General features: G+C 35.6%; 1 protein-coding gene across 2 annotated transcripts; it reads left to right on the forward strand.

Moving 5' to 3' along the window:
- On the forward strand, positions 1-8478 carry LOC104901687 (hypothetical protein). 2 transcript variants are annotated; one of them, XM_010689283.4, is made up of 9 exons: positions 1-544; positions 1722-1808; positions 2098-2187; positions 2314-2400; positions 2621-2719; positions 2846-4939; positions 5030-5176; positions 6049-6602; positions 8042-8478. In XM_010689283.4, the coding sequence occupies exons 1-9, from the start codon at positions 497-499 to the stop codon at positions 8235-8237; spliced, it is 3402 nt and encodes a 1133-aa protein (XP_010687585.2). In that variant the 5' UTR covers positions 1-496; the 3' UTR covers positions 8238-8478. The 2 variants fall into 2 exon arrangements, with proteins under 2 accessions (XP_010687585.2, XP_048491147.1); XM_048635190.2 differs by lacking the exons at positions 2098-2187; positions 2314-2400.
- The last annotated feature ends 5110 nt before the right edge of the window (positions 8479-13588 follow it).

Below are 13588 nucleotides of genomic sequence, written 5' to 3' on the forward strand. Positions count from 1 at the left end.
CTTGAAATTCACAAAATATAAAAGTTTATTGCTAAAGTAAAAAATTAACATAGCCATGCAAGTGCGCCAAAATCGGTGAAGCTACAAAAAAATGGTCCTAAATTCATGTCTAACATTCACATAGACACTCTCTCTCTCTCCTCTTTCTCTCTAACTGTTTCAGTTTCTTCCTTCAACGAAAATTACTTAAAAATGAAAATGTTTTCTTCCCCAGATATCCATAAATTGATCTCCAATCCTCCATAAAATTAACTCAAATCAATATATTAGAATTGGATTATACCCAATTTAATTTGATCCAACAACATGTTCTGAACAAAAAAGAACAAATTTTTTAAAAAAATTTCCTTTTAATCCTTAATTGATTTTGATGAGAGGCCGAAAAAGGGAAAGAAAATAACATCTATGAAGATAAAGAGGATAAAGGAGCAGATGCAGTTAGTAAAGCAAAATCAAAAGCAGGGTTGCCATTTTTCCAGAATTTATTTCAGATGGAATGGCAGATCTTGTTAGTTATGGCCATTCTGACCGTGATGTTGATCAAGTAATTGCCTTTTTATTTATATTTTTGTGTCTTCTTAAGATGATTTTTTTTATATATACGGAAAGAAAAACTAGGACAAGACTCCTAATCTGAAGTCGACCTAAAACATCCTTACAGATGATACGAGGATATTCAAAAGAGTAAAGAGGAAAGTGGTAGATAAAGCTTATTGGCCCCTTGTCCTTGATTAAACATGATATTGGCTATTTAATTCTCTTTTTGTTTGGTTTTTAAGAAAGCATGAAATTATGTTATGTGTTGTTAGGAAAGTGATAATTGTATAATGTTTTATGTTGTTTTAGATTGTTAGGTGTAATTGTTATACCATAATTTATGGCGTAATAATTTAAAATTTATAGCTTCTGTTGTTAGAAAAACTCAAATGAAATGAAATAAATGGTAAAATTACATTAAATCAATGTCGTTATTTGTCTAGTCCCTATTATTTTTGTTGGAGTTTATAATTATGTATGTGTGATACTTTGTTATATAATTAGTTATGGTGTAACATATTACATCCAAGACGTACTTTAAAAGTATTAGATGTATGAGTGTGACATCTTATATATCTCTCACTAGTTATATCATGTGAATAAAATCCTTTAATAAGGTCTAAAATAGATTGATGATAAATCGCTAATTAATAGTAGGCACTCTGTCCATTATCAACCATAGTTTTTTTTAAAAGGTTACTTTTTTTTGAATTTCTTTTATTTAATGAAAATATAAAAAAACAACCTTTTTGTCAAAAAGTAGGATTTTGATCTATGCCAAAAAGTAAAGTTTGCATCGATTAGTATGTTTCCCTCAGCTTCTTCTCCCCAAAATGCAACTAATTATTTAGAGGAATTCCTATTTGTGAGTTTAATCCACTGGTTAATTATAAATCGACCCCTAATTATTTGTTTGAGAACTTGTCATCTATAAATTAACCTCTATTTATTTGTGTTAATATGTTGAAATTACAAAATTGACTCTCATAGTGTGCAAACTGCACACTATCGATTAGCGTTTTATCATTCCTCGTCTAAATGTGCACATCAACATTTTAACATGTTTTTTAACCTTTTGTTATTCAAATAAGATAATATTCTTTTCAGATAATCTGAACTCTCTAATTGATAAGATAGGATAAATTATGAGTGTAGGTGGCTAATTTGGTTTTCAACATTTGTAGGCACTCATTACTTTGAAGAAAGGTACTCAATTAATCAAGTACAGCAGAAAAGGGAAACCCAAATTTTGCCCATTCAGACTTTCTCCGGTGCTTATTCTATTTTCTTATCCTTAATCTACAAAATTGTTCTATTATTTACATTGAAGTGTTTTCTATGTATATATATATGTATATATATGTATATATGTATATATATATATGTATATAACTGAATTAACTGAGGGTAGCGCACTGTGTGCTCGAATTTCGACTCGAATTTCGTGCCATGTAACATTGCTTTGCCTATACCCCTGTCCAAGTCTAGCTTCGTCCTTAATGTAACATACTCTTTTATTTATAAGAGATCTTGCTAATTAGTATGTATGAAAATATACAGGATGAGACGACTCTAATTTGGTTATCACATGGAGAAGAAAGAAATTTAAAGTTATCTTTAGTCTCAAGAATCATCCAAGGCCAAAGAACTGTGAGATAAACTACGAAATAACTACTTATCTCTTTTTGTTCCCTATTTTTATGAAGTATATAGTCATTGGAAGTCTAGTTGAGATACATTTATATTTCTAAACTTGATTTCAATTTTATTTTATAGGCTGTGTTTCGTAGATTCTTGCGTCCCGAGAAGGATTACTTGTCATTTTCACTTATATATAATAACGGCGATAGGTCCCTTGACTTGGTTAGTAACAATTTCAACGTTTCACTTTTTTTTTTTTTTTTTTGCCATTTACTCATGATTTTTAGTAGTTGATCCACTTCTTAGCAAAAAGAAATAGATATGTGGATCATAGAAGGGAAGAATATTATATTGAATTAAATGTTGTGGGCCAAGAAAAGTAGAGATCGAGAAAAAGACTTTATTTTCTATTTCTCATCCTGAATCACACCATCTATGCTAGATTTGTAAAGACAAAGCTGAGGCAGAAGTTTGGCTCGCGGGTCTTAAGGCTTTAGTTGGCCAGCAACGAAATAGACGCACAAGAAGTGAAATAGTTGAAGTAAGTACACATGTGGCTATTTTTCGATGCATACATTTTGGTTATTTTATATCTTTATCAACTAATATTGGCAAACATGATTAGTTTTTAGAGCTTTACAACAATTTATGTTTGTTGGTTAATCAGGTAAATGAAGGTGAATATGGTCAAAATGGTCGTCCATCTGGTGGTGCTCTAGAGTTTACTTCCAACACGCGTGGTAGAACATCTGTTGATTTTGGTTCTTTAGGATCAGATGTTGGGTCTGAGCAGGCAAATATGCAACCAAGAGGAAGCACAGGAGACGGTTTTCGACTTAGCGCAGATGGTTTTCGAAGTAGTGTTTCGAGCGCTCCTAGTTGTTCAAGCCAAGGTTCAGGACCAGATGACATTGAGTCACTAGGAGATGTTTATGTTTGGGGCGAACTTTGGTCTGATGGAGGTGGTATAACAGATGGTTCTGGCAACTCATTAAGCACTAGTAAAACCGATGTTTTAACTCCAAAACCCTTAGAATCAAACGTAGTTCTTGATGTTCATCAAATAGCTTGTGGGGCCCGCCATGTCGCTCTTGTAACTAGACAAGGTGAGGTTTTCAGTTGGGGTGAAGAATCCGGAGGAAGACTTGGTCATGGGATTGATAGAGATTTTACTCGTCCTCGCCTTGTTGATTTTCTTGCTGTTACTAATGTAGACTTTGTTGCATGTGGTGAGTACCATTCATGCTCAGTGTCAACATCGGGTGATTTATTCACATGGGGAGATGGTATGCATCATGCTGGTCTATTAGGCCATGGCACTGATGCTAGTCATTGGATTCCGAAAAGAATTTCAGGTCCTTTAGAAGGTGTTCAGGTTTTCTCCATTGCTTGTGGTACTTGGCATTCAGCATTAACAACTTGTAATGGTATACTCTTCACATTCGGTGATGGAAGTTTCGGAGTTTTAGGGCATGGTGATCGCGAGGTTGTTCCTTATCCAAGGGAAGTTCAACAATTAAGCGGGTTAAAAACTATTAAGGTAGCATGTGGAGTTTGGCACACTGCAGCTATTGTGGAGGTTATGAGTCCTTCTGCTTCTGCTAGTGGCATTCCTTCTAGGAAATTGTTTACTTGGGGAGATGGGGACAAATATCGCTTAGGTCATGGAAGCAAAGACACATATCTGCTTCCGACGTGTGTGTCTGCGCTGATTGAATACAACTTCTCTCAAATCGCATGTGGACATGACTTTACAGTTGCGCTTACAACATCAGGCCATGTCTTCACAATGGGTAGTGCATCAAATGGACAACTTGGAAATCCACAAGCTGATGGGAAAGTACCTTGTTTAGTTCAAGAAAAACTAGTTGGTGAGTTTGTGGAAGAGATATCTTGTGGAGCACACCATGTCGCGGTCCTCACTTCAAGAAGTGAGGTATATACTTGGGGTAAAGGTGCAAATGGAAGACTTGGACATGGTGATACAGAAGACCGTAAGTCCCCAACTTTGGTAGAGGCACTTAAAGAACGACATGTAAAAAGTGTAGCATGCGGTTCAAATTTCACTGCTGTAATTTGTATCCATAAATGGGTTTCCGGAGCTGATCAGTCAGTATGCTCAGGGTGTCGCCAAGCATTTGGTTTTACAAGAAAAAGGCACAACTGTTATAATTGTGGTCTTGTACATTGTCATGCATGTAGCTCTAAAAAAGCCGTTAGAGCCGCTCTTGCTCCTACACCAAGCAAGCCACATCGTGTTTGCGATGCTTGCTACAACAAACTTAAGGCTACTACTACTGGAAATGTGTCTATTTTTAGCAAGAAACAAACTACTGTGCCTCGTCGTTCAATCGATAGCACCAAGGAAAGGATTGACAGGGCTGAAACAAGATCTTCTAGACTGTTATTATGCCCTACTACAGAACCAGTGAAATATCTCGAGGTTAAGAGTCAAAGGTATGGAGGTAGATTAGAATCATTTGGTATGGTTCGAGCTTCACAAGTGCCATCATTTCAACAACTTAAAGATGTTGCTTTTCCTTCTTCAACTGCTCTTCAAACTGCTTTGAGGCCTACTACACCACCTCCTCCTCCAGCACCTCCTTTTCGTAGCAGCTCGCCTTCGCGACCATCTTCACCATATGCCAGAAGGCCAAGTCCTCCTCGCCCTGGGACTCCAGTGTTTTCAAGAGGTGTTCTTGATAGTCTCAAGAAGTCCAATGAACTTCTAAGCCAGGAAGTTTCAAAGCTTCAAAACAATGTACTATAAGATATAACCACTATTTTATACTTCATGTCATGGTAATTTATGTTACTTAGATTGCTTTGTTTTCTATTGATTTACTTTCAGCTTAAAAATCTAAAGCAAAAGTGTGATTTCCAAGATGAGGAGATTCAAAATCTACGAAAGAATGCTAAAGACAATGCTTTAATTGCGGCGGAGCAATCTTCCACGTCCAATGTTGCAGAGGAAGCTGTTAGATCTTTTATTGTTCAGGTATTTGTTCAAGTTGTCAAAATAGTATGTAAATTCATCCCTATTCAAATATTTATCCTCTATTATATATGTCCTCTATGATGTTTTATCAATTGGCAGTCCATAGAAAATTCTCCTAATAACTTATATGAAAATAGGCAATCATTGTAATCACCATGCATTTTTTATTTATAGCCCTTAATAACAATTGTGTTGACATTGATGCCCTTGACTAAGCCCCAAGAACCCACTTTTACACTTAATTCATGTGACATGGCCCTATCCGATAACTATTTGTATATCAATACTCTCGTAGATTAATAATGTGGGACCATCCACTAACTCTTTCCACTATGAGTCTATATTATTATATTCTTACTTTTACATTATCTATCAAGAAGGATGTACTTTTAATAATTAATTTAGGTACAACTAGACAATTTATTTCGTACAAAGCGAGTATGAGGATAAGAGATGATGGGTTTTATATCTTTCTAGTATGTTGGTACTCTTATTTGCTCTATAACCCTTAAATCATACAATAACAATATTTTGCTTGGACATACAAAAGAATATGATTATTTTCACTATATGGTAAAAAAATATCTATGTTGTTTGAATTCGGATAATACTCATGCAAGATTCACGTATGTGTACAAGTGTTAAACTCAACTTTTTCCATGAAAAAAGTTTCTTGTGCCTAAAATGGAGAATTCAGAAGCGTTCTTAACTTCTTATCCTTTCTAGAATGTCAAATGTCCAACACTAAATACTTAAGGTAAACTGAAGAGTCCAGGTAACGTAGGTAAATTTATATACTAACTTGTTGATAACATATGTCATCTATAGTGAATGCTTCTTACCTTATTTTATATTCATATATGTACATCCAGCTCAAGGATATGGTCAATAAGTGGTCTCTAGATGAAGCTGATCAAACTGAGAATTTGAAGGCCATGATTCTATCATTCATAGAAGCAAACCAAAATGAAGCATCCATTTCTCAAACTTCCTTAACAACAGAACAACAACAACAAAATCTACAAAATGAAAGTAGTCAAGTTAACAAGGAAAATTCTTCTACAAATAGTCATAAGATTATATCTTTAGACCCAGCAATAATGGCGGACTTATCAACATCTAATGATAATACAAATGATACAAGTGATAAACATGGTTCAGCTTTATTAGATGAAGTTGATGTATCTTCAAGTAAGCAAGAAGGAAATAATGGAGGAGTTGAAGCTGGTAATAATGATACATCACCTTCACCGACGACGGAGACAGCAACTAATGACAGTAGGGAAAACAGGACAACAAGGTCATCTCAAGGTTCATCAAGGAGTGACGGATTAAGGGAATGTAAAGAGAAATTTGAACATGGAGTTTATGTAACTTTCATTCAACTTCGAAACGGTACAAAAGTTTTCAGACAAGTCAAATTTAGGTAATATATATCTATCAGAAAGATTTAGCATTCTTTTTACTTCCTGAAAAATTCATGATTACTGAACTAAGCACCTCATTTGTTAGCATAAACTTCCTTTTGTCCCTTGCATCATCACTATAATGAGGCATTATTGCATCGAACATAACATACAATTCAAAAAATTTGAACAAAGTAACTTTATTACATTTTATGTTTAGAACTTAAGTTGTAACTCGTAGAGGTGGACATGGGTCGGGCTGGGCCTGTTCACGGGATCGGCCCGCGGGCTTGAGTAAATGGCGGGCCGGGCCCATGAGTGGCGGGGCATGCCGGGCCGGCTTGAAATTTTAAAAAATTGTCCACGGGGCGGGCTCGTGCTTCCCGCGGGCCGGCCCATGTTTTATGTTGTATTTTTTGACCGTTTAAGGGTAAAAAACAAAGGAAAGGAGCGTTCGGCCCGCGGGCTGGCCCAAGCGGGCTCGTGCCAGTGCGGACCGGAAATAAAATTTCTTGACCGTGATAGGCCCGCGACCCACGTAGCGGACAACGGGCCGCGCCGGCATGGGCGGATACACTGGGGGTACAGTGGGTACAACTGTACCCCCATTAATTTAGAAAAAGCAGATATATATAGTTTACACATGCAGATTTTTATCAAAACTAGTGTTTGTTTCAGTGGTAAGGGAGAGGAAATTGATAAAAGAGTGTGAGGTTGCATGTTCAATTCTTGTAATCTACCTTTCAATCTTTCTTTTTTTTCTTACTCTTTCTTTTTTCTCAAATGTTCTTTAGCAACATTTTTTCTTCCTCTTACTCTTTCAGGCCCTCCTAAATAAAAGGAATAACTTATATAGAAGTTAAATATGCAATTCTTATTATACATACACCAATATGAATTATAGAAAGTTGCTAACTTATATTAAAATTGTCGGGTTATTTTGTATTTTTTTATCTCACTTCTATGTACTTATTAAGTCATCATTTTTTCTTCTAATAATCATTTTTCACCTTATTCCATTAACATGATTATGTGACTTATATCAACAACAAATTTTAAAAAAATTCTTCTACAATAATTTATCTTTCAAAATTTCCTCGAAATTCAAATTCATTACCTTTATCCACATCTTGTATCGGAGCATTTATATCATATGATATTTTTTTCTTATATATTAATGGTATTTTGGTTAAAGTAGGCGAAATTTGGCTCCAAAAAAATAAAATATAGCCAAAGATTAGGGAAGGAAAAATGATATATTTTATGAATCTAGTTATTCATTGTTCCGTACCCCCATTTCTGAATTTCTGGATCCGCCACTGCGCGCCGGGCCTCAAGTGGGCTTGTGCCGTCCCGGCCCATGCCCACCTCTAGTTGTAAGTTAAGAACATAATATACTTCTAGTTTTTTTATCAGCATCTCACTTAGAATCTTTCTTATTTCAAATTGTGTTTTGTAGCAAAGAAAGGTTTCGCGAGAAACAAGCTGAGGAATGGTGGAAGGAAAATAAAGAAAGGGTACTGCGGAAATACATCCCTCCACCACCAAAGAACATGCCATCAACATCATCTCCTGCGACGCCACCAACAACTTCACCTTTAGGTCCATCAACTAGTGAACAGGAAAGCAATGACAACAACTTAACACCTTCATAAACATATATACTTGTTGATCAAATTTTTTTTTTCAATGTCACAGAACCTGCAATCTTGGTAGAAAACTAGAAATTTATGAGGCAAAAGAATTGTTTTAGGTATATGAGAATTGGAGTATGGGATGAATTGAGCTCATTTTTTGACATAATTGAGAAACTTTTACTTTTTGGCAAGAATAATTTACTTTAGAAATCGTACTTTAATTCCATGAGTAACTCAACAATTTATGTTTCTTATTTGCCTATAATCTGTGTCGCTTACATCTTCTACTATTGTACAGATGGTGATAATTTTCAGGAAGTAATTCTATTGTTAGGAAATAACTACTTTCTTCTGCACTTGAACAGTAGTTAAAACTCATGAAAGCAGTAAATGATCAGCCATATTTTTAATGTAGACCACTAATGGTGGAAACATAATTACATCTACCCAGTGGGTAGATTATCCGCTCCTGATAAACTATTTAAAAATAATTTTTGATGTTGAGTTGGATTCCACTGTACATTAATAATTTTTATTTTAATGGTGCCATGATCTTGGATTGTGCTGTTGAATCTTACTTTTTAGACACTTTGGCAAGTGTGATGCAGTAAAACAATTACAAGGCATGCACACACCATTCACAGCTCCGGAATGTGATGCATATAGTGCAGCAAAAAGTGGAATTTTATACATTCAATGGTTACTTTTGTTGATGTAAGAATTCCAAAATTCTATATTAGTATATTACAATTAAATGTGTTTACGTGTTTTATATTACGGCGTGAAAAAAACTCAAGATCGAGGAGTGGTGACCTCCTATAAGCTTGAGACCCCTTCATATGTTCCTATACTTGAAGTGGCTCCATACTACATAAAAATTTCACCAGTAATAGAAAAACAAGTTGCGGAGATTCAAAATATAACAGTACTTGGCACAAGAAATGTCATATTCTGTCAAGTATTATGTAACATTTTGCCTTTTCGTTTTAAGAATGTGTAGTCCGTTCGCTCCATGAAGAACAAAATTATTTATATATTTCTTCAGTTTTTTGTTAGTAAGATATGACATTTGGCTCTTTGATGAGTAGATTAAAAATAAACTGTTGAATTGGAAGTATTATATCAGCAAAACAAATGTTCATTTAATTTTACAACATAAGGATTATAGTTAACAAATCCCAACATATGGAAAATGTTATATGTAAGTGAAAGAAAGTTGACCTAATGTGCCGTCGTTGATAGCAATAGTGGTAGCCTTTAGTTCCATACCAGATTTAATGTCCATACCGACATCAATTGTTTTACCCGGCCTTAAAATTTGGTATTTACAAATATATAAGATTTCAATGAAAGATTATTAGTTATATGATTCTAAAGATTGTAGTTATCTTATATCAATGCAAAAACCATGCAAGGATAAGAGCTACGAAAGAGCATAAGGGTTTTGTACGTATGTTGGTTAGAAGGCAGTAATCCAGATCAATGAAATGATTGAACGCATAAACATCTTTTTACCTTAATTCCTAGAACATATAATACGTTTCATTTCAAATGCTTTCTTAGATTTAGTTCACATGTTTTTGGCTAAGTGTTTTTCATGGTTTGAGCACATAGGGGTGTGGTTTATTTTGTTATTTGTTTTACACTTTCTTTAATGTTTTGGTCTACTAATTGCTTTGGGTGTGTGTGACATTTAGAGGAGTTTGCTAAAGTTAGGAACCTTTTAGCGTATTTAGGCTTGGAGCGAAACACGTGCTTAATTCGGAGATAGATGGTCTATGTGTGGCTTATAGAAACAAGAGTAATTGTGGTGTTATCGTCTTAAAAAGGCTAAGTACCAAACAGTTTGGTACTAAACAACAAAATATGTTGTTTGTCTTTCCCTTTCTTTTTTTCGGAAATTACAATTTTCGAATGTCCTTGCTGCACAACCAATCTGTTTCGTTGCTACACAACCATATTCACCTTCGTGCACAACCAAAATGTCGTTGTTGCACAACCAATATGAGCTTGCTGCACAACCATAGTGACCTTGATGCACGATCCAACTAACCTTGCTGAACAACTAATCTGAGTTTGATGCACAGCCACACTCACCTTCGTGCACAAATAAAATGCTCTTGCTACACAACCATAGTAACCTTAATGCATAACCCATAGTGACCTTGATGCACAACCAAACTGACTTTATTGCACAACCAAACTGACCTTACTACACAATCTTACATAAAGAATACACAACCATTAAAAATTATTACAACTCTACGTAGAGAATGCACAACCCTCAACAAATATTCACCATCAAATGTTGCACATACATATTTATGCCAATATTGCACAACCACATTGACTTTGATCCAAAACCGTACTAACCTTCATGCACAACCTGAAAAAAATAAAAAGGAGTTCGTAATATGTTTAGTATTGAACAACTTGGTAAATAGCCAGACTCTTACCATCTTGCATCTTGGAGTAGTGGAGGGATTCACTTTGTTGGAAGCAATGAGCTACCTAAACTGTAGTATTTGCATGTACTAGTTTTGACTATGGGGTCAGTAGGCCTTTTAGGGTTTTCAATAGGATTCCTCTGTTTTTTATTCTATGGAATATTTACCTTTTCAGTAAGTGGACTAAAAAAAATGGTAGCATGTTGCATCCAAAAGAGTGGAGGCGATATATACAGTATTTGGTTGTGCGTGCATCTACAAATGGAGCATATTAGTTATTTGGCTTAGAGATTTCTTTTTTTTTTTTGTTTTTCACATCAAGAAACAGTGCAAAAATATAAAAATACGATATTGACGGCATGTGGTGACCATGTTGTGAGCATGCACAATTCGGGAATCGGTTTCAAAGTACAGCCCCGAGCACCGAATATTCCATGTCTTCTCTTTGCAGATGACAATCTTCTATTCTATAACACCATCTCATCTTCATTACTTTATTATTAAAAAGTGATTGACGACTTATGCGCCCTCTTTGGCCAATTAGTAAATTTTCATAAATTTGCTATCATTTTCTCCAAAAAGATCAACTCAACCAGAATGGCCTCCCTTGCTAGCCATTTCAACATGACCCCCAACTCTTCTTTAGACGGTATTTAGGCGTCTACTTTAGCTCGTTCACTCCAACAAAAGCAGATTACAATAACCTTTTGCAAAAAAAACTGAAAAACGAATCCAACATTGGGAAGCATGTTTCCTCTCCAAAGTCGGTAGGTGCACCCTTATTCAAAGTAACCTCGAGGCCTTGCCTTCATATGTTTGTTCTTCCTCTCTGCTACCTACTTCTATTGCACAAACCATCGACGCTATACATCAACAATTCTTTTGGCACGCCACTCATTGCATGGGATACCATTTGTACACCAAATAGGCCAAGGAGGATATGCCTAAGAAAAACTCCTCCCTAAATCAAGCGTTCATCGCTAAATTGGGATGGAAGATTTTAACAGATAAAACTAGTTTTTGGGTTCAATTATTAAACAACGTTATTTGTCAAACAAAAGCTTCTTCACTTACAAAGCCAAACCAACTGATTCCCATGTCTGGCGGAAAATACTAGCTCAAAGAGTCATTAGAAAAGACATCAAATGGAAAATTGGTGACGGAAAAAGTATTTATTTTGGCTAGTTAATTGGCTCTCTCATTGCAATCTTATAGAACTAATCAATTTAACAATACAAAATATAGAAATCAACTTGAAACTGAGTGAGTTTATCATAGCCCATGGATAATGGGACTGAACTCCAATCCCTATTGCCTACACATATTTTGACAATCATCAAAGGCATTCCACTGCCATCCACTAACACACTTGATACTCCAATATGGGGATCACCTCCCGGGGATTTCTTTGTCAAACCCGCCACTTGGTTAGCGCACAATCTCAATGAAAAGGAAAATAAGTGGGCCTATTGTTGGATTTGGAAGTTGTTCCTCCTAAGCGGCTTATTTTCCTGTGGCAAATTTGTCACTCCAGCATCGGGGTGCGTAGTGTACTTCATAAGAGGCACATCCTACCCATAAACTCATGTGCCCTCTGCAATACTCAGGAAGAAACTATTGACCATTTATTTGCTTCTTGCTCCCATCTTCATCCTTTATGGCAAATTAAGAAGCTACGTAACTGGCTTACGTGTTCTTTACTTAACAAATTGTTATCACTGTTTCTTCAAAAGATAAAATAGACAAATCCAAAACATCCAAATTGGTCTATTTAACTATAGACAATCTGGAAAGAAAGGAATGATATCATTTTTAAGAATCAAAAACTAAATCATCGCCGCATCTTCCACAAGGCAAGGTTCCTTAACACATAATGGTTCGTTTGGGCAGCCATCAATGTTTTTAATTCCACAGATTCATCGTTCAACTCCACGCCACCCATTTCCACCAATACTGCCGACACCAATTTTATTCAAGTGGTCACCACCACCCCTAACTTTCCACAAGCTTAACTTCAATAGCTCAGTACGCAACGATTCAGCTTCAACAGGGGTCATCATTCGAGAGCGCCCAAGGCCAGCTAGTCCATGCGTACGCCTGCAATTTTGGCAATTCTTAGGTCTTCATACCAAAGCTACAACCCCAGTATAATGCCTTCTTCACGCTATTCGCAATGGCATACAAAACATTCAAATAGAAGGCGACAATATCCTAGTCATCAGCGTTGTTCAACATAAGTGGCAAATTGCACACATCATTCAAGACATCCAATAATTCCTACACTCTTTCTTGAATTGGCAAATCAAGCACATCTATAAAGAGGCAAACAAGGCGGCAGACTAGATAACTAATGTAGGACATTTAATTGACTCTCCTTTGAGGATTGATGATTGTACAAGTTCTGCTATTCACTCTATTCTCATAAATGATATATTATGTCTACTCCTCGTGCGGAGGGTTTCCTAATATCGTTTTCTCCTTACCTTTACAAAAAATTCTGGATATCTGATTTGATGTTGATGCATGTGTAATCTGGCTTAGGGACTTCAAGAAAGGGAGAAGGGAAGAATATCCTTTGATTTTCCTATATGAAGTTCAACCAGATCATAATTTTGCAAGCCTATCCTTTCATCTCAAAAAATAAAGGAAAGAACTTCCTATTTCAATTCTCGCAATCTCTAAAACATACTTTGCCAGTTTGGCTATTATTATCTCTTATAAACTTATCTGAAAGTACATTCAAAGACGAACCAAGAATAATACATTTACAATATACTAATATCATAGAAATGCTGGTAACAAATCTTAACTAAGCAAATAAAGTTCAATGAAAATTGATCACGAGTTCGACGAAGAGCCAACAAAGTGTAGAAACCAACGAGACATGAGAATGATATTAGAAAATAGTTTTAACACTTGCAC

This window comes from Beta vulgaris, chromosome 8, assembly GCF_026745355.1.
Source record: "Beta vulgaris subsp. vulgaris cultivar EL10 chromosome 8, EL10.2, whole genome shotgun sequence".
NCBI lineage: Eukaryota > Viridiplantae > Streptophyta > Magnoliopsida > Caryophyllales > Amaranthaceae > Beta > Beta vulgaris.